Source organism: Sesamum indicum, linkage group LG11 (assembly GCF_000512975.1).
Source record: "Sesamum indicum cultivar Zhongzhi No. 13 linkage group LG11, S_indicum_v1.0, whole genome shotgun sequence".
NCBI lineage: Eukaryota > Viridiplantae > Streptophyta > Magnoliopsida > Lamiales > Pedaliaceae > Sesamum > Sesamum indicum.
The window spans coordinates 8,777,734-8,800,196 of NC_026155.1; the positions used below are offsets into that span (position 1 = coordinate 8,777,734).

Below are 22,463 nucleotides of genomic sequence, written 5' to 3' on the forward strand. Positions count from 1 at the left end.
AAGATTGATTCAGACAGATGGGAATTTGCGAATGAGGGATTTCAGCAGGGGAAGAAGCATTTGCTGAAGCACATCAAGAGGAGGAAGCAAACTTCTCAAATATTGCAGCAACAGAGGGCAGCACACTCTTGCCTGAGTTCCACCAAGAATGGAGTGGAGGCAGAGCTTGAAAAGCTGAGAAATGATCAGAGTACATTGCATACGGAAGTCCTCAAGCTAAGACAACAGCAGGAGACCACACAGCATCGTCTGGCAGCCATTAGAGAGCGTCTTCGAATAACTGAACTGAAGCAAAAGCACATGCTCTTGCTCTTGATTAAATCGTTCAAGAACCCTTTGTTTTTGCAGCACTGCCTTGAAAAAATTAGAAAGAAAAGGGCACTTACCTGTGGAGGAATCTTGAAAAAGAGAAGGTTGGCAGCTTCTGACTTAGGTGATGGCAGCTTGATGGAAGCAATGAAAACCGTCAATATCAATGAGATTGCTGATGTGAGTATTAATGATAAGAGGCTCCAATTTCAGGAAGAGCTGACAACAATACAATCAGAAATTCAGACATTGTTCTCTGATGAGTCAGGCAGCCCTGCTCAGGAGCAGAAGTACGAAAAATCCTCCGAGACAAATAGCCTCGACTCTTGCTCAGAGAGTTTCGTCTTATGGGAGAAACTGATGGAAGATGACATTATCTATGAGGACGAAGCAGCAGCATCGAAGCAACAATCTGACATCGTTTCTGAATTGGAGAATTTGATCGCCAAGCCATCAGAATGCAGCACGCAAATCAGAGGTCTGGTTGAACCGGTTGGGTGTCCAGCATACACAGCATAGTTCCCATGGTATGATTCTGCTGATGTTCATACCGTTTTTGTACTAAACGCGGAACAACAGCATATGGTGCAGGGAGGAAGACATTAGAAAGTCTTGGACTGACTGATACGGTTTTTGTTCTCCATGTAGACGAAAAACAAGGGTTTAACAGGAAAGTAGGGTTGACAAACCGAAAGGGGCGCTGCCGTTGCTTACAATTCGGCATTGTGGTTCCTGTTGTTTGTCATTGACATTGTGAATTCTCAATCTTGCTTTGTTTCTTTTCCCAGGTTTAGGTTATGTTCATTCTTCAAAGTTTCTCATCTTATGTAGATTCTTGTCTGCTGTAAATTTTACACAGTTTCTTAAGAAGTTGACAAGTTTATAAAACCGCTTGATGTTTTTTAGTTGTAGAATTGTGTTTCTTGATGTTTGTGACTTTGTTCTTTCTCTTTTAACAACATCAATGAGTAGGTACATCATCTACTTCTGTCTATCAAGTAATCAGTATTGTATCCATGCATTTGAGAATATAATTCTAAAAAAAGAATTCCAACCACTGAATTTGAAATCCATTAATAGCCAACTAAACATAGTTGAAAATTATAGATGCCATTCAAATTTAAAATCATAAAAAAAAATCCAAATTTATTTTTACTTAATTGCCGTTTAAAAAACTGACAATAGAAAACAAAAACATAAAAAAGAAAACTAACTTTTTCATCTGTATTATAATACCCAATAATAGTTACAAATATTCCTCGTTATTTAAAAAATTACAAATACTCTCCTAAAATTAACGGTCATATAACAACTAATTACAAACATGGATGAATTACAATGAGCTCTTTTATGATTTGTCGTAATTATAAATACTCATATTATTTAAAACATTACAAATATTTTCTTAAAATGAAGAGTCATATAACAAATATCTCATACAATAGATCGTTGCAAGAAGTACTTGTTAGCCATTAAATTTTAAAAAATTATTTATAATTTTTCAACAATAAAAAAATATTTGTAATCATGGTAAAAGAGCCCATTGCAATATTTTCTAAAAATTTGGTGGAGATGGGGGTGGGGGATGGTGTGATAATAGCGTTAGGCGAGGTGGTGGATGTCAAGACATAAGACGTGGCAGTAATTAGAGTCCTCATAAAAAAGTGGGGTGTGGGGGTGGGGTGGGGTGTGTATTTCCCCGACAAATGAGAATTGGGATCATCCCCTGCCTGACTGACATGACTGTCAATTTTGAACAGAAATGGGGGTTCGGTAGTCCAAATCAAAGAAAGAGCCACGCGTCTGCTCCGCTTTCCTTATAAAGTAAATGCCCCATTTCTGGAGTTAGTGTGAGTGTGACTGATGCATCAGTTTGTTGCCAGAACAAGAAAACATACAACACATCAATTCAATTATCATCATCTACTTCCCACCATTCCCATCTCATTTAAATACCCTAATTTCTTGTTTTATCCAACAATCATTACTCGATTCTAAATTTGTGGATATATGGCTGCCTACTATTTTATTCCAATTTATTCATCACTTCGTTTAATAGCTTTTTCTTTTTTATATATATATCTTGTCATTATTTTATTTAAAAAAATATTTTTAGGGTCTTACTCAAATTATACTCGAAAGTATTGAGTGGGGTTTAGGTCTTACCCGTTATTTTTTGTGTTTTTTTTATTACGAAAAAATATTAAACGAGTGGTAAATTGTAAGGTTATATATTTTTTCTACTGATATCAGTATTTTTTGTTCAAATCCTAACGGAGAGTGCCGGGTGTAAGTGGTGATTTTATGTAAGCGTAATTTGGGAATTTTTTTTTTTTTTTTTTTTTTTTTTGGGAAAAGTATAATTTCTCATTTTAGGAGGGAGTTTAAGTGTAATTAATTATAAATAAATTTAGTTTTTATAATAAAAACATTTCATTAATAATAATATCATTTCAAAAATATTAAATTTATAGAAATTAAATCAACTTAATAAAATCAAGCTATTAAAATGCATAACCAACAAAAGTAGGGTAGTAAAAATTCCTAATGGAATTTCATTCCTCTTTCAGCTACTTTGCAATGTTTTGGTACTTTGCGTTCAATCGTCACAAAGAATCGACAATAGTGATAGTTGATCTCGCATATATTGGTGAGTCTAACCACATAAAAATATCACACCCATCAATCCCCAGAGTCAAAGAATACGCATAAAACTTTATGCCTAGATTGTTGAATGTGATGTCTTTCGATGAGAATGTTTTTTATAATAACAATCAATATATTTTTAATTATACAGATACTTTTTCCTGCAAAATTCCACTCGAATTTTCATCAAGAGAGTTCTACTTTTAATTCTTGGTGCTTTTAATGTTGGCTTTTGGGTGCTTTTATGGATGAGAGGAACCAAAAATGGCCAACTTTCCCTTCATGGTAGCAAGACTGTTTCCCCAACCAAGGGAATTGGGTCTGACCAATCCCTAAATGGTTTCCGTAAAAGAAAAACATAATAATAAATGATCGTCTGTTATAGGATCAAAAGTGCGAATTTTTTTTTTTTAACTCCATAAAAATGTGGAACGATAAGTGCAATTTTGTCCACTCCTCAAAAGATACCGTCTTCTGTTAATTAACCAAATTGTGTATTACACATGGCTGGTTACTCACAGAATATAATGGATGTTAATTTTGGGGACCAAAAGTACCACGTTTTTTTTTCACTTTTACAGGGCTTATTTTTTTTATCTCGTAAAGTATGTATGGGACTAAAAGTGTAATTTTGTTAATTTTTAAATGAGGCAACTGCAGAGCATACTTACAATAATGGGATAATTACACTCTCCTCCCCTTAGGTTTGGTGTAATTATACATAAAACTCTTGTAATTTGAAAATTACATCTAGCATCTCTAAGGTTTGCTTGTGTCTAATAATAAATCCCTCAATTAGTCAAAATTCACTGATTTGTTGATAATAATAATAAAAAAAAAATCATTCAATTTTTTTATTATTATCAGTAAATTCGATGAATTTTGACTAATAGGGAAGACTTATTTGTTAGACGAAAGCAAACCTCATGAATGTTAGATATAAATCCCCAAATCACAGAGATTTATGTATAATTGTACTAATTATTAGGGGAGGAAAATGTAATTATCCTTACAATAATTGCTCTGCAAGGACAGTACAAAGAATTGGTCCAGAAACAACTTCAAAAATCAAAAGGTATAGAAAATCATGCCAGGGAGGATAAAATTACTTTCACTCAAAGGACTATCTCTCCCAAACAACGAAAATCAAACCCCCTACTATTTAGGAAAGAATATGAAATTTTTACTCAAATCAGATCTGATGGAATCAAATTAATTACAAAATAAGTATGATACACTTGTTATACGATTGATCATTTTTCATAAACTGTAAATCCATCCCAATTAGTATATTGCACTTACCGAATAATTGATTTAAGTTCGACCAAACTTAATTTAATTTAAAGTTTTCCAGAATAATACAGAGAACAATAATTTAAGTCAAGACCTCGCACATGATACTTCATATCACCACAATAATTTTTGTGAAAAAGTAAAATTTGTGGGGATTATGGTCTTTTTCCGGCGACGTGTATATCTTTTTTCATGAAATGATCAGTAGTGTCAAAATTAAAGAGGAGCAGAGAAAAAGATGAAAAAAAATCTGCTATGGATGTAGAAGAAAAGGTAGAATCAGATAAGGAGGAAAAGGGGAGAACGTCCTACCCTAAAATTAAGGGACAATTACCCTATTATTTCTTGAAATCTGGTATAATTATATTTAAATTTTTTATTATTTGAATAATTACGTATATTTAGTACTCCACTCATTTATTTTTATCTAACCAATCGATCTTTTTGCTAGTCAAAATTAATGAAATTTGCTTATTTTAATAAAAAAATTGAATGAAAATTCATATTTACACCTCATTAACTTATTAATCGCTTATTGCAAGTCAAACAAATTTTTTATGATAAAAAATATTCTTATAAAGGTGAAGATGTGCCTTTTTATATGCATTATTATGTGAAGAAGTATAAAAATAGTTTGATTGGAAAAAAATTTATTTGCTTTGCAATAAATGTCATCAGGAAGAGCAATATAAATAACCCTAAAATAAATTTCAAAAAACGAGATGAACTGACTCAAGATTTTGGTCTTGTATTCGAACTTGAATGAGGTGTGTGACTATAAATGGCGTGTGTAAAAAAGAAAGAACTGGGATGGGCTAAAATCATATGTATGGTATAATGATTTTTTTTTTTTTTTTGAAGTTTGGTATGATGAATTGTAAGAATTTGATTCAATATTACTACCTACACTAATTCAAGAAACATTTTGTGAGACGTTGGATTAGTTGAGATCTAAATCAGAAGAAAAGTGTAGCAACACCAATAATATTTTAATTTATTGGTTGAAGTTAAGATTTTATGAATAAATATGTGGTTTTTATTTAATTTAATTTATATTTATTGAAACTTTTATTATTATTATTTTTATTACATTAACATATTAATCAACTTGATAATTACTCAATTTATTAAGATATTCATATTATTTGTGTGATTATCAGAGTATTGATGCTATAAGTTTGACCCAACTAACATGATCAGTACATCCCAAAAATAGAGGGTAGAGATTGGCCGGAATCCGACCAATTATGACTTGGATTATGAAGAACATGGAGCATAAGTTTCACAGATTCAGAATTATGAGCAGTCTGGTGTTTGAAGTTCTGGACTGGTCCAGTTCAAACTGCAGAAAAATCTTGATGGGTTGATTCCTGGATCTTGAAAAGCCTACAGCTGCTGTCATCATCCTCAGATAATTCAACGTCGACTACATCGTCCCGAGGAACGACAACCAATGGTTCAAGCAAGACTGGCTTATGCATACGTGTGTTGGGTACGTGAGTGTTAACAAACAAAAAGAATGTTGACTAAGTCTATCATAAGCAACCTCATAAGCCTGAGGTTGCTTAATTCCAAAACTCAAACATCATGTGCAATCTAAGAGAATGTGGTTTCTTGACATACAAAAGTAGTGTTGAAGATTTTAGTAATCTATTGGGCTTTGTAGAATGTGGTTTCTTGACATACAAAATTTTCAAAACATAACAGCTCATGACATCTTTTACCATCAATCTTGTTGTTATAACTTCACCATCTTTTCCAACCCTCTTCGCTCTTCCAACAGATGTTGGAAATCCACCTTCCTTCTTCAACGATCGCCAGAATCCTTCTTGGTATGGATTGTCTCGATAAGAGCTTCAATTTCTTCCTTTGCTCGTTCAAACACACTGGGACCTTTAACTTGACTGATTGGTGTATTCTCATCAATATCATCACTCATTCCATGAGTTTCCTTATGATGTGGTTTGTGTTTGGGTGATTTCTCTTCTTTGGCCTTTAGAATAAGGTTTGGTGCCTTGACACGCTTTTCTGCCAATTCTGAAATGTACACATTCAAGGAAAAAGTTCCATTGATCAACAAACGTTCAATGTGGATAACTTGGATGTGTATAGGCAAAAAAAGTAAACACTGAGCACATGAGTTAACAAAATTTGATGGATGGAGGTCAAACTTGTTTTCAATCAGAGTGAAGGAATAAATCATGGTAAGTCTAATAGGATACGTCTTTCTCCCTTCTCACCAGTTCTAGCACAAGCATTCTCCAGAGCAATCAATAATCTCAAGTAGCCCAAATATGAAACAACACATCATAAATAAACACTCTCTTTACTCATATTTTATTCCATAAGTCTAAAACCCCTGCAAATCTTTTTGATAACCAGCAAAACAATTACTTTGACATCTTCCACCAAAGAAAATGGAACTCCACGGATTCATGCTCATCATGCATCCCAGTTTCACTTCATGCCACCAATAACCTTCAGACATTCGTTCCAGCCTACAGGCCTAGTCACACCATGCCAACTTATCTAGCAAGTGTAATCATATTCACTACATTATTACTCACTCACATTGATGCATTTAGCAATCGCAGGACTCAATGTACGAACAACATAGGCCTGTCCTCAGTCCGGACCTCTTTGGTATAGAATTTACCTCAAATTGTCTTATCAGTTTTTCAACCAATCTCTTATTTCTGCTATGTTATTCCTAAGTAACTTTTCCTATTTATAGTCTGACCTAAAAGTTCACATTCATTCCCCTGATATGCAGCAATTTTTCATAAATGAAAGTGCAAAATGAGGACTTGGTATAGATGAAGCAAACAGAACTATGAGTAAGAACGAGTGGTCGTGACTCAATGACTACACAGAATTCAGACGGAACATATCCCCTAAAGACATTAACAGAACTTGCTTTCCAGTTTGCAAATATAACGGAAAGATAATTCAAACCTGAATCTGAGTCTGACTTGTTGGATTTCAAAGAATCCTTTGCACCATTATCCCTGCAAATAATCCAATATTGTTAACAGAAATCACATTTTCACCTTCTGATTAACAAAATCAGCTCCAACGAACTCATTCATTTCCGTACCTAGTTTCACCATACAAGGGCAAACCATCACTCTTTGATTCCTTCTTGGAGTGAAATGCCTCCACAAGGGCCTCAATTTCCTCCTTTGCTCTCTCAAACACATTTGGAGCCTTCACATCACTCATTGAAGTATTCACATCAATATCATCACGTAATCCATGAGTTTCTTTGTGATGGTGTGAATGCGAGCCTGATTTCTTGGATTTCAAAGAATCCTTTGAACCATTCTCCCTGCAAATAATCCAATGTTGTTAACAGAAATCACATTCCCACCTTGTCCGATTACAAAAATGATGCATCCAACACCCTTTTTCCCTACCTTGTTTCACGATACAAGGGCGAACCATCATCCTTTGATTCCTTCTTGGCATGAAATGCCTCCACAAGGGCCTCAATTTCCTCCTTTGCTCTCTCAAACACATTCGGAGCCTTCACATCACTCATTGAAGAATTCACATCAATATCTTCACGCAATCCGTGAGTCTCTTTGTGATGGTGATGCCGATTTCTCTCATGATGCAAAACTGCCACAATCTCTTCTTTTGCTCTCTCAAACACATTGGGCTCATTCACATCTTTCCCTGCCCACCAATGACAGAACCTTAAACACCGTCTCCCTCATACTAATCCTACACGATTGCATATCCGATAAAACAAGAATGAATTTTCTGAAAAAGGGTTGGTTCATTATCCCTTTGTTTATTACATCGAAATTTCTGCGATTTGCAACCATATAAATGTACAGAAAGACATGGGTTTTAGATCAGAAAGCGACGGAGAATACCTGACAAAGAGTTTGATGAAGGGTCCGGCTTGGATTCAGCCATTAACAGGTTCTCTTGAGTTTATCTCTGTGGATTGATTACCTCTGATTTCAATCTGATTGTGTGTAGGCAATGAGTTGGAATGGAGGGTGGGAGAACAAGGAATCAAACGTTTGACAGATGCCTGGTTTGAAAAAGCTGGCGTTTTTCGACTTTGGACGGACCCCTTTTGTTTTTCAAAAGAACACGTGAGACTGTGTATTTTTTTATTTTTCTATTTTGCATTTTCCTATTAGAGCGAATATTTGTTTGTTAAATAGAATATTATGGAAATCTTTAATTCGAATTCAATTCCATTATACCCAAAGTACTGTATACCATAAGTATAAGATATTAATTATTAAATGAATTTAAGTCAAATAAGAGTAGAGCGTAAATAAGTTGAATCGAGTCCAACGTACTTTTGTTCATATTTGTTTGAGAAATCGAGCTTGAAAAATTATGTTTGAGTTTAATTTGATTAATAATCAAATTGAGCTCGAACAAGTTTAGTTAAATCAGCCATAAGTCGATCTCGAGTAAACTGATATTTTTAAAAGTATTTTATTTTTTTATTTTTTATTTTTTATAATATAATCGAGTTTAAGTCGAGCTTGATAATTTACCAAACAAAAATTTAAGTTCAAAGCCTGGGTTGTTAAATCAACGAATTGAACTGAAACGAGCTTTTATTGTTCAATCTTAAATCGATATCGAGTAATTTGATTATTTTTTTAGCGTTAATCAAGAGACCATGTGTTCAAATTTTATTACCATCCATTTATAAAATAACGGTTCCACGTGAAGGGTTTGCATAAAGAGTATTTTGTACATATTCCATATTAGGAGAGTTGCTTGCACTTTCATATAATCACCCTATCTAAATATTTAAATTGTTATATTGTAAAATCATTTAATATAATATTTATAATAATCTATAAATATTCATCTATAATAAAGTATTATTTTATATATAAATTTTATATAATATATAATATTCGTGTTTTGACTGATATCTTCTTACCAAAATTTCGATACTGCAATTCACTTATTTTTTCTCTTCTTTTTTTTTTTTTTTTTCATTTTCGATTTGTGCCGATTTTCAGGTAATATAAAAAAATTAACACCGTCAGTTGCTTGCTTGCATTTAATATTGTAAAATTACCCGTGTCTTCAAATGTTCTTGGCTAAAGAATCGTAGCTGCCAATTTTTGTGATTTTATGTTCTTATTATTTCGGTGGATGAGAGGATCGAAATGATATTTGTCTAATTGATTTTTGCCATGGTGGGCGTGTCCGCATGGCAAGTTAACACATAATTAAAAAGTAATTTTTTATTTTGAGAGAGTGATAGTACGAAGATTGACCCGACTCTCCCACCTATGAGTAGAACTTGTCTCTTGTTCCGACTCTCTCTTTTCTAAATTTCTATAGTTAAATTTTCAAGAGGTCGAACTGTAGCACTTGGCGAAGTTCGCATGGTGCTCTAAACAACAAACTAATACACCTTTGTTTATACATAAAAATATGACTGTTTGAAAATAATTAATGCAAAAGATATAAACATACCGTATAGAATGTTTATTGTGGAAATACACCCCCAAATAGGGGATAATAAACTTAAATTTTAATTAAATTCATAAAACCTTCCTTGAGTCATATAAAACAGCATCCCAAAGTCAATAACACAGACTTCGAAACCATTGACAATCAAACTTTTTTGAATTGTATAATAGAAAGATTCGAAACTAATGACAATCGAACTTTCTGAAAACGCACAACAAAACACCCCAAAACAATGAATAAATATGAAAAGTTCCAAGAATTTTTCAAATAAAAAATAACCACATTAGTCAAAAAATTAAAGTAATAAAGTATGCTGAGAAAAAAATCCCATGAACTAATTATAACTTAACCTTCCAAGAAAATTAAGTTTCAAATCTAATAAGGTTAACACCAAAGTAGAAATAAAGTCTCTATAACATTCATATGAATTGGTAATGGAAAGACATCGTTACATAGAAATTATCTCGTCCCCCAACAATGCTCTCGCTAAAATTGAACTGAAAAATTGGCTTCTCAAAAGAAAGCAATATTTTTTGTATTGACTATTGTTCTGTGATGGATTTAGTTATAGCGAAGCAGTAAGAGAGAAAAGAGAGAAGAGGAAAAGGGGGAGGATAGAGAATGAATGAAAAATTGAGATAATTATTAAATGAGTTTAACACTTGAATGGGCTTAAAGAATTAAACATTAAGTCCGAATATAAATTTTACAAAAACAAGCTTTGTAATGTGCATCTTTGATAACATATGAATTTTGAGATTATATAATTCGAATATGATATTCTTCTAAATAATTAATTATTTTATCAAAGTATTATATATATAATTTAAAAAATTAATTATATATTTAGCGGTGCGGTTTATTTTTTGGTGGTCTTTTTTTAAATTCTAAAGTAAAACCAAATCAATAGTACGGTGCGATTTTACTCTAAATTTAGAATTATAAATTTAACAAATACATTATAAAAAACGATTTGATTCGGTTATTTAAAATTTTTTGATGAGGCCTAGTACAGGGGCTTGGAGCAAAAGGGGTAATAGAGTTTGGATGAGGCAGAGAAAACAACAGATTTAGCTAATGAGTAGAGCATGAGGGGTGGGTATATGGGCCGGTGGGGAGGCTCTTATGAGTCCTAAGCATCTAGGTTTGTCAAATAAATAAATAATACACAGCCACCTATACCCATTATTTTGCCTATTGAATCATATCCGACCCGACCTAGTCGGGCGTCCGAACATGGGTCTGTCTGATCATATCCGGTTTTACGGGTCGGGTTAGACCCGATTTTTGTTTATTTATTTATTTTCTGCAATTGAAGAGTGAACAATCAATTTTGTCAACCAAATCTGCTAGCTAGAGATATTCCAAGAAATTGTACAGTTAATAAAACCAAGCGAAACTGAACAAGTAGAGAAACAAGAATTGGGAAGATCATGATAAGACAAGAACCCTAATTTTCAAATATAGCTTCTCTCAACTTTTCAACCAATTTTAAGATTCAACATTTCCACCAATTTACCCAAAAAAAAAAGAAAAACCCAATTAAGAATTTTCGCAAATTGAAACTTATGTTTCTTTTCCTAAAGAAAATTATGAATTTTATTTAAAGAATTGAAGCTGTGGGGAGGGGCAACGATCAACCGACGAGCGGACTACAGAGGTGAATCATGAAAGTTGAGAAATAATTTAGGAAATTGGAAAAATCGACTGAAATAAATGAGTATTATTAAATATGATTATAAATATGATTTGATGTTCAAGAAAGATTTTAGATAAAAATCAGTTTCGAAACTCAGATATTGCTCAATGTTCTACCTGCGCCATTTTCCATCTCTAACTATAATCCTTAAGATCATAACATTATGCTCCAAACGATCATGCTAAAATTTGGTTTGAACCAAATTTAATGAATAAAGAATAAGCCAAAAGTACATTTTTCATCCCATAATTTAAAAAGCACTGCAATTTTAATCCCGAATTTTATGATGGAAATCAGTCTTCCTTTGGTCAAATCCAATATCTTGCTAACTAGCGAAGAAGCAAAAAGATTGAGCGAATTTTTGTGGGGAAAAAATATCTCAAACATCATACAATTCAAACAACATTGATTGTTATTATAAAAAATATACTCATTTGAAGACATCATACATATTTGACAATCTAAGTACGAGGTTTTACACATGGTTTTTTTTAATGTGGATAGACCAATTGATTTATGTGAGATGAATGTCATTATTCTCAATTTGCTTTGACAATTGAATGCGAAGGATAAGAAAATATTCGACACAATACAAACATTCATAAAAATCAACCAAAAAGAGAAAACATTTGAAATATTCTTGTGTTTAACAACATGCAGTTTGAAAAAGAAAAAGAAAAACAGCATTTTTCAATAGAAAGGAATCCACATCAAACTTACGGTGTTTTAGGTTGGGCAGGTGATTCAACTTGCTATTCCTCAACACTATAGCCGCTATCCACCTTCTTCCTCATTCGGGCACCAATATCCAAGTTTTCAACACTTTTTGTTTTGGAAATTTTAACGTTGATTCTCGAAAAAAAAAAAAAAGAGAGAAATGGAAAATTCAACACACATCTATTTTTCGTCTTTTTTGGACTTTCATTTATGAAGGGATTCACAAGTATTATATTTTTTAAAATTTTGGGACCTAATGTGTTGTCCTCGTAAAATTTGGAACTAAAAATACACTGAGGCGCAACTTATTTAGAACATATATTTAGACATACATGAAAGTAATCCATAGTAATTCTTGAAATGCTTTATGAAGTTTTTATTTTAATTACTTTCATGTATGTCTAATTAAATATATGTTCTAGCCCTTGAATCCAAATGCAACATTTCATATTCTTTCAGATCTGTTTTTTACGTTCTGATATCTGATACTTCTAAAGTTCTTAAAATTGTTGTAATTCCTCTCTTTGGAAGGTTGATTAGATTGATTTTTTTTTCTTTTCTAATTTGGAAATAATGTACACAAATATGTCTAATTAGATTGTTGCAACATTAACTGAAAAATATAAGTTTTATTTTCAAAAAATATGACTGAAAAACTTGAAAGCTATTAATATTACATTGTCATGCAAATGGTAAAAGAATTTTTCAATTAAAAAACACTATTATTCTAGAGAGAGAGAAAAAAAAAAGAGATATTACTCATAAATATCTTGAAGTAATGATCCAATTTAGGGCAGGTCCTTTTAATGATCATGACACATAATTCAAGTTTTCTAAGTTATCTTTGAATATTTTTCTAAAAATAAATGTAGCATTATTCATCTTCAATTTTCAGCAATTAATACCCCACATGGGTTTTGAATAAATATTCAAAATTATTTTTTAGGTAGATTACATCTTTATTTTTTGAATTTTATCTGATCATAATAAATATAGTCGTATTAAATTGAAAATTATAATTATTGTTTGAGGTTTGTTTCGTTTTACATGTAATTTTATCTGATGCTATTTTACTATAAAAATATAATATTAGTGACAATATATCAAGTAATATTTTTAAATTTATTAAAAATATATAAGTGATAATATTTTTTATCTTGTCACTATACAATTATTAGTGATAACAATTGCATATAAAGTTGTTATTATATATAAAAATTAGTGACATACTTAATATAGTGATGATAAGTTATTTTTATCACTATATTTTCAGTATATATGTGCTGCAAAATATATTCAATGATAATTAAATACACAATGTTTTGTCTAGTTCTTGTTATTAAAATTTTTATAAAATAATTATCACTATTAAATTTTGAAATTTATTATTGTAACAAAATAAAAATTCTGACCCTAAATATATATAATTAGTGACAATATTAAAATTATCACTGAATCTTTTATGTCGCTCTTTTTTTTGCAGTGCATGATCGAATTTTACATGTGATATTCTATTTTAAAAGAAAAAAACAACCTTATGGTGCATTTGGATTGATGGATTTGAAATTGAGGGAAGGATTTGAAAAAAGAATTTCAAATGACTTGATTTGAAAAGAATTTAAAATCCACCAATGATCAACAAAATACAGTTCAAAATTAAAATAGAAGAATTTTAAATTCTTTAAACTTGGACTTGCCCAAACAAATTCAAATAATTTATTATTAAGAATTTAAAATTCATAATTTTAAGTCTTTCGATCCAAATGCAACCTAATAGAATTTTTATTGTAATTTGACCAAATTCAGGATTAAAATATCCTTTTGACCAAATCCGTTGTATTACTTTAAAGTAAAGATTGTCGGTGATAAAGTGACGAAAACAAAACTAAAATATGACGATGTCAGAAAGATGGCTCAGAGAGATGGAAAAAAGAAACAAAACGGGTGCCAAATATTATTATCTATTTTGATTATTTTTCCTTTTTTTCTTTCTGTCGCAAAAGAACTAGTGTGTATTTATGCATTTTCATGACCGGATCAGTCACATTTTACAAACGTCAAGATTAGTAATTGTAATCTTTTGACATTTAAAAAAAAAATACATTTATATCAGGTCAGATCTTACATAATGTGAACGTAATTTTCCTCTCTTTTTTTAATATTTATTGATTTTGACATCAAAGAAAGAATATGAGTATTTAATTAACATAAGGTATCACCTATTGACATTATTAATTAATACAAGTTTGATTCTTGGAATTAATAGACATATACAAAAATTCAATTCTCCATTCCATTTCCAAGGGGCTGCTACTTTTACATACATCTTAGATGCTTCCTGTTGCCAACTTGTTCTGAATAATTTTCGTTCACATCTCTTTTATTAATCCTTTATTTGTTTGTTGTTGGGAAATTTTTATTTGTTTCAATAACAACTTGTCCTAGTTGATAATATTCAATTTAAAAATGTAAGTCCTTTGGTTGGTTCCGTTTTTTAAACTAACCAACAATTATTTTGTATATCGGGCGAGAAAGTGTTTATTGCAGCTTAAATCATTTAATAAGTAGAATTTTTTGCTCTCGCTATTTTTTATATAAATCAAAAAATATCTTAAAATAATGTCTGCAATCCAGCCGCGTCTATTTGAAAATGATGGAGTGTAATTTAGTAATTTCACAAATAAGTTGGTATACGTGGATTTTTTATACAAATATTTAGTATATTATTTCCAAATAGAGGCACTTAATCGGTAATGCTGAATCGAACTGAATTGAAGTTTCAGTAAATTAAAAGTTCGATATGCTAAAATGCTATACTAAACACGAAGTTGAATAAATCGATTTTGTTTTGGTTAGTATCAAATCTTTTTTGCTATTTGGTAATAGAAATATTTGAAAACTAGGAAAATGGTTAAAAGTAAATACTAAAACTAATAATTATATTTCTTATTTTCTTTTTTAAAATTTTTTAATAGTACAATAACAAGAATAATACAATATCGAATTTTAGAAAAGAATAATCAATCGAACATTAAATCGAATTTTTCAGTTAGGCTTCCATATAATATTGATGTTTTCGATTTTGATTCTGTTTGGTTTGTTTTTACCGATCTGTGAACATCTACTCTGTAGCTAATTACCACAGCCAGAAAATAAAAAATCATAACTAGACAATGATTATTGACCATTGTTTCAATAGGCAATGCCAAAGCATTAGATATAACCAAAAACCAAAGCAAATGTTTCTACTCGTAGTTAAAAACTATGACAACTATTTTGGTCATAGCCAAAATCATCATGAATATTAATTAATTATTATCAAGATTTAAATTTTTCATATTAATTTTTCGGGCATGGTTGGTATATTGTTTACCATAATTCTTAAGCCGTATTTAATAATAATGTAAAAAATAATCCATTATTTTTCAGTATTCTTTAATATAACTTTAAACTATTCAAAACCCAAACTAATTTTTCCAAACTTTTCAACACATACCTAAAACCAACTTAGACGAGGGCAAGAGGTTTTCTATTTATTTATATGAGTATTTGTCTTTTTCCATATGTTTTTTATTAGGGGTAAATTACATTTTGCTATACGAATTATATTTATTTTATACTTTAGCATCTAACTTTTTTGTGTGTTAACTTATTATTTTAACTTTGCGAAATTTGCACTTTACCATATATGACTGTCTTTTTGCTGATTTCTTCGCAAAAAAACATCACATGTTGTGCATATGCGAAAAATATCACATCACATAACTCTTAAATATCACATGTGCACTACATGTGATGTTTTGTTAACAAAAAACTTATGGAAAAATAATTATAAATGACAAAGTGCAAAATTTCGTAAAGTTGAGATAATAAGTCGACACAAAAAAGAATTTAGATATCAAAATATAAAAATTGTCATAGTTCAGATGACAAAATGCAATTATCCTTTTCTATTATTGAATAAGAATATAATATTATCATCAGGTAAAATGTTGACATCATTATGTACAGTTAAATATATACCTACTGACATAAACCTATAAGAGAGAAAATATATGAACGTTTATCTCTGTATTTGATCGGGGTATATCAAGAATTAAATAACACCTCACATGTGAGTTGGCCCAAATATTGTCGATTAAATTCTTATTTGTACGGATGTTTGCCGCTATAAATATTCATACAATTACAAGTGAAGATATGGTATTCTTATACTCTTGTACATGTTTATTAATGAATAGGTAATACCGTACTCAAACTCATATCCAATAAATACTCGTAACAACCCTATTTGGACCCTACTCATTGAACACTCATTTGGGTCTATGCCCTACTCATACACACAATATTTATTATAATGGGTATGGATTCCGATTTGAGTTTAATATAATAATAGTGAGTATAAGTTTGGGCAATAGTTATCATAATGGGTCTAAGTTTCGGTATTGTTCTGATAAACCTACTCTTCTTGTATCCTCATTTTTCAAAATATTATTCAAATCGAACACGAAACAACTTAACCAAGAGAGAATTTTTATTAGTACTACCAACAAACCCAAATTATGTTGTTTACCTAGGTCGAATTCTTCTCAGAATTTGATAGGACCGGCTGGTTTGATTGGTTCGACTTCATAGGGTCGAAACCAATAAGGTCAAAATCGGTGTGGACCGACCAAAATCCATGAAAATTGATCACTCAAAAATCAGTCCAAAACCTATTTTCATTTAATAAATAAAAAATTTAAATTAAAAATAAAGTATAAATTAATATACATATATAGTAGATGCACAACAAATATAATATAACTAATAACTCATGTGCTTTTAAAAGAAATTAAAAAATAATAATATATTTTATCATATTTTTTAAAGAAAAAATTTTCAAAAAATTGATATGAAATTACTTACTTTTATCTACAAGAATTATTAATAACTTAATTTTATAATTAAATTAATAAAAACTTTTTATGAATTTATTTTTGTATAGTTATTGTACTCATTTATTACTTAACTTTGAACCTGGCAAAATATAATAAAATTTAACTGTTTAATTTATTGATTATAATTAAAAGATATTTTTTTCAATTAAATTTTTTTAATTAAACTTAAAATGTGAAATTATTACAAAAAAAATTCTTGAACTAAATATATATATAATATAAGAGCAGTATTGTCCATAAATTTAATTTTAAGGGGTAAACATTTCATTTGTTAGTTCGGGGGAATAAATAAAATATTAAAAAAATTTCAAAAAGACAAAGTGCATTTATCGTTCATAATTAATATATTAATTGTACATTATTAAATATTAATTATTGTTTAAAATCAAAATAATAATGAATCAAAAAATACAAAAAAAAGTGGGCTCGAACCCCAAAATTGAAATAAAAAATTAGCAAAACTCCCAAATGGGGTAGACTTGCAATTTATTTATTTTTTTAATATAAATTGGCCCCTCGTAGGAGCACTATAAATGTTACACCAACTAATTACGTGGCGGTTTACATTAGAAGAAGTGCATTAAAAAAAAAAAGAAAAAAAGAAAAAAAAGTAGTCTGGTGCTTTGAAGTGTGTAGCTTATGGTGGTCCAAATGTTGACCATTAAATGCTTGACTCTTGACCAATCAGGAGAAGTCCCAATCCCCTACTTCTCCATTAATGACCATTTTGTCAACTTGTTTGGCATTTGTGGAAAATGGTTCTAACCTAAAATAATGTTATTAAATCAACACACTTTTAATCATTACACAATTATTAAATTAAAAGCTATGATATATGTACCAAAATTTACATAATAATTTTGTACAATTATATCCTTCACCTCATAATTGCACAGCATATGCAGCAATCGGAAAATTGTATTTTTAGTCCCAAAAATTAGTCTCGTTTTTAATTTAATTTGTAATTATTTTCTCAATTATATTCCATAAGTTCGAAATTTTTTCCATCAGTCAGAATGACTTTCATTCCAATGGAGAAGTCACGGGACCATTGCCGATAACATTATTAATTTTTTTGAGAGGAATAACATCATTAATTTGATAATTATAATTAACCGAATTACAGAGTAATATTAAAGTAAAAATAATGATGACAAAAAAAATCATGAGTTGGCCCGCGAAGTTCAAACATCTTTATTTAAAAAGACATTTGCCTGAATTTATTTAAAATATTTTATACGTCCATAAATTTTATAAATTGTTATTTCTTGTAACCTTGTAATAATAAAATTAATATTAAAAGATTTTGTTAAAATAATACAAATAAATTAACATTTATAAGACATCTTTTTAAACTTGGCTCATGAAAAAGCTCGAGCTCAACAAGTTCAAGTAGAGCCTTCTTACACGTTAAATTTCAAATTTCGTAAATATTTATGTGCAAAGGATCGACATAAATTTTTGCTATATACATTTATACTTATAAGAACCCAACAACATCATAAAATGTTGAAGGATCACTTGAAATTCATAAGAGAGTTGAAGGATATTTACAAAATTACTCTAATGCTTAAATTAATAATTACTTTTTCATGTAGAGATCCCTCAAATCATCACCTAAGCTAATGCTAAACATAAAAAATAGAACAAGAGAAATCATAAGTAGATAAAAAATGTTATTAATATTATTATAAAAAACTCACAACCGCGTTTAGCAACATCGTCGTATCAATTTTTAAATATGATAATTATACTCCTAATTAGATAATTTCATAAACTAATACAAATTTTTGTCTTTTAACAAAAGTGATTCAACGTCATTTTAACACCACTCCTTCAATTCTTTTGTTTGTCGATGATACCTTAAGTTAGTTTTTTTTATTTGTTTATTTTTTTAAAAATTTCATTTGTTGGTTTACATATTTTCTTTTTATTTATTATATTTTAAAGTACAAAAAATTATTTATCATAATAAATTACATCTACTCCCTTAAAATTTGACATAATTATGAATACCCTGTCATTATTTAAGAAATTATAAATTTTCCAATCAAAATAGAAAATAATTATGTAACCCCTAACGGTGAAGTGAACATTACTATTTTATCTTTACTGAAATTTTTTAATAAACAAAAAAATATTTAAAAAATATAAAAATATTAGGGTGGGTAAATTAAATATTTCATAAGAAAAAAAAAGTTCACAAAAATATTTTAAAAAATTATAAAAAAATGTTTTAATTTACAATATAAATGAAAATTTTGGTGAGTTCAATAAAAAATTTAAATGAAAACCTAACAGAAGCTAATAGAATGAGTTTGTTATTAGACGGACGTTAAAATTAAAAAAATATTTATAACTTTTTAAATAATAAAAAAATATTTATAATTATCAAATTTAAAAAAATAATTATAATTTATTTTTATTTATTATATACATACAAGTACGACACGACATGTTGTTGCAAAATATTATAGTTTGTCGGCAATTCTAGGAGCAATGAACCCCAAGGCATACTGTATCCATTGACGCAGTAAATTCTCTCTCCCAAAATTACAAACCAAAAGTCAAAGCATAAAGTTATACACACTCCACTTTTTGACTTTTACACACACCTTTTTTACTTTGATTCTTTCAAATAGTAATTGAGATTGTGTTTGTTATTCTCTCTCTCCACTAGCTACGAGTTTAAATTTTATATAATTAATAATTTATAGTAATAAATTACAGATGAATAATTACTATTTAAATAGACAAATACCTTATTGAACTCGAACAAGAAAAAATATGTTAATTATGAGGGAATGCAAGTGGCCTCTTACGATATTGTAAATGAACAAATTATTCTCAAAATGAAGCAATTTACCTCCTTAAACATGGAAGTAAATTGCTTTATTTTAAAAAATACAAGAGGATAAATTGCTATGATTCTTTTTATTAGGGGGTAATTTGTTCGTTTATATATCACATGGAGGTAAATTGCATTAAACCCATTATTGTAGTACTGGTTTGAACTGCATTATTTAGTTTTCTTATTTAATTTGTTTGATTGTAGTTGAGAGTACTGATTTACAGTGATTTTTTAAACCGTAATGATTATAATGTAAGAACAATCAGTTCTACTCGCATATGTCCATGACTGTGTTTTCTTATCTTGTATTTCCTTTTTTCTTTTTCTTACTGAACTAGAGATATGGATACTATAATGTGTTTTAGGTTTAAAGGTAACTCTTTTTTCCCGTAACTTAGGTTATTGGCATTTTCATTTTTTAACTTTTTAGAGTGGTATTTTTTGTTTTGTATTTTTTTAAAAATTTTACAAATTTAAGTTTTTTTTTTTAATCGGAGTCCACTCTTCTCGCCAATAGGGATAAACACCGGCAAAAAAAAGCAATAAATTCGCAAAATTAAAAAAATACAGGACTAAAATACTATCCTATAAAATTAAAGAACGAAATGCCAAATGACCTAAGTTTAAAAAAAAAAAATTGCATGTAACGCTTTTTTTTATAACAAGTAGGAAAAATAAATAATGCTAATAATTTCCAAAAAAGTATATGAATTTTTTTAAAAAAAATTGACACATTATTGCACGCACGACCAATTAACACCCTACATAAATTTAAAAATATTACAAAATTGAATTCCATTAAAAACTAATTAAATTGAGTTCAACCCAATCGTTCCTAATTTATCCCTCATCATCATCATAATTTAAAAAATGAATAGGCCCGTGCAAGTCTGACAATCGATAGAATAAGATGATAGAAATGTAGCACCCGTGCAATTTAAATTATTATTATAATATATTTAGAATATTTTATAAGAATATATCACATTAATTCAACTTTGATATATGCTTGGAATAGAAAATATTATATTATAAAATGAAAGTTTTAATTGGGCAGCGTATATGGACTTGTCTTTATTCCAACTTTGCAACTATGAGCTGCCTCTCTTTTTATTTTTCTAAAATAATCTTGGAATCAAACTATTAAAAGATATATAGGGTAATAGGGAAGTCCCAAGGCTGCTACTTATTTATACATGAGTTGTGAGTTATTGGATTAAAATATTATAGTATTTAAAATTATATGTTGATTTTATATTCTAATAATTTATATCTTGTGTGGTTATGTTACGTGCACATTATATGGACGGAATATTCCATCATTATTTCTCGAAAATTGTAAAGTGCAACAAAATCAGAAAGTTGAGTGGAAAAGTGTAAAAAAAGAAGGTTGGGGGGCAAAATGCAAATGGCCCATTCGTGGGGGGGTCTGCATTTTACTCTCTATTTTTATAGTTTAGGAAATTGCGTCTAGTACCCCTATTGTTTGTTTTTGCTACAAATAGATCAAATTCAAAGAATTTGCTTATATCAGCAAAAGAACGGAATGAAAATCAATATTTAATCTCAATTGAGTTATTGAAGGTTAAATAAGTATTTTCTAATCAAACTATCCTTATACATTTTCACACGCTAATATATGTGATTTTACCTTTTTAAGATGGTTTAATCAGAAAAGATTGATTTGATCTTTAATAATTATGTAAGTTAATTAGAATTAAATATGAATAGTCATTCTTTTTTTTTTTCTGATATCAATAAATTATGTGAATTTTACTAACATAATGATCTGTTTGTCGGACGAAAATAAAAATAATAGATATCAACTATAATTTTCTGGTTTATAAAAAGTTTATGTATAATTACACCAAACTTCATAAGAGTGCGGTATAATTTTTTCTTAATTATATAATTACAATAACAAAATGAAGTATGCGCCTTCGAAATATCTAGGCCTAAACAAATGCTTGACTTCTGACCAAGTGAGGTTCCAATTCTCCAATTCTCAATTATTGAGTTGAGTGCATGCTGGCCGCCATTTATTTTAATAATAGTTATTGATCTATTATAACTAGCAAGTATCACACATCTTATATATATATAATTTTTAAAATTTGTTTAAAATTAAATATTTATATTAATTGTATGATTTCATTTTATAGAATAAAAAAGTACCTAATATATATTGACAAATAAAGAAACATGATGTTGGAGAATTAAAAACTAATTGATTAATTTAAATTTAACAAAACTGGCAGACCTTAATTAAGTGAGATAAGAAAAGGTACTCTTACTTAATTAAATGGTAGACCATTTACACACGATTCCCTTTTCATAAGGATTTGACAAAAATTGTTGATGTTAGGAAAAAAATATATAAATTTTCAATTTTATCTCACATTCAGTATCTCACTATAATATTTTTATATTTACAAAGGATTAATGTAATATATGAGTCAAAAGTGTGAAATTATAATAAAACATTGCTCTCAAATTATAGCCATTGAATAAAAATATTACTGACAAATATGGGATAAAATTA

General features: G+C 29.3%; 2 protein-coding genes across 2 annotated transcripts in view; one reads left to right on the top strand and one right to left on the bottom strand.

Annotated features, from left to right (window-relative positions):
- LOC110011282 (heat shock factor protein HSF30-like) overlaps positions 1-1,214 on the top strand; it is a 1,428-nt gene extending 214 nt beyond the window's left edge. Inside the window, exon 2 of the mRNA XM_020698062.1 lies at positions 4-1,214. Within this exon, the coding sequence (XP_020553721.1) occupies positions 4-828 (825 nt within the window). The 3' untranslated portion in view covers positions 829-1,214. The remainder of the gene's footprint in view (positions 1-3) is intronic.
- Positions 5,464-8,326, bottom strand: LOC105173632. The gene is made up of 5 exons (XM_011095451.2): positions 8,130-8,326; positions 7,665-7,926; positions 7,346-7,576; positions 7,204-7,256; positions 5,464-6,285 (listed from the first exon to the last, which is right to left on the bottom strand). Exons 1-5 carry the CDS (start codon positions 8,170-8,172, stop codon positions 6,056-6,058), a joined length of 819 nt encoding a protein of 272 aa, XP_011093753.1. The 5' UTR covers positions 8,173-8,326; the 3' UTR covers positions 5,464-6,055.

Bases quoted from the DNA above. Each gene is read 5' to 3' on its own strand.
- LOC105173632 (XM_011095451.2), bottom strand. From the start codon at position 8,172: ATGGCTGAATCCAAGCCGGACCCTTCATCAAACTCTTTGTCAG. The intron at 7,577-7,664 runs GTAGGGAAAAAG...GATTATTTGCAG, and splicing joins CCCTTGTATCGTGAAACAAG to GGAGAATGGTTCAAAGGATT. The intron at 6,286-7,203 runs GTTTGAATTATC...TGTACATTTCAG, and splicing joins CAAGTCAGACTCAGATTCAG to AATTGGCAGAAAAGCGTGTC.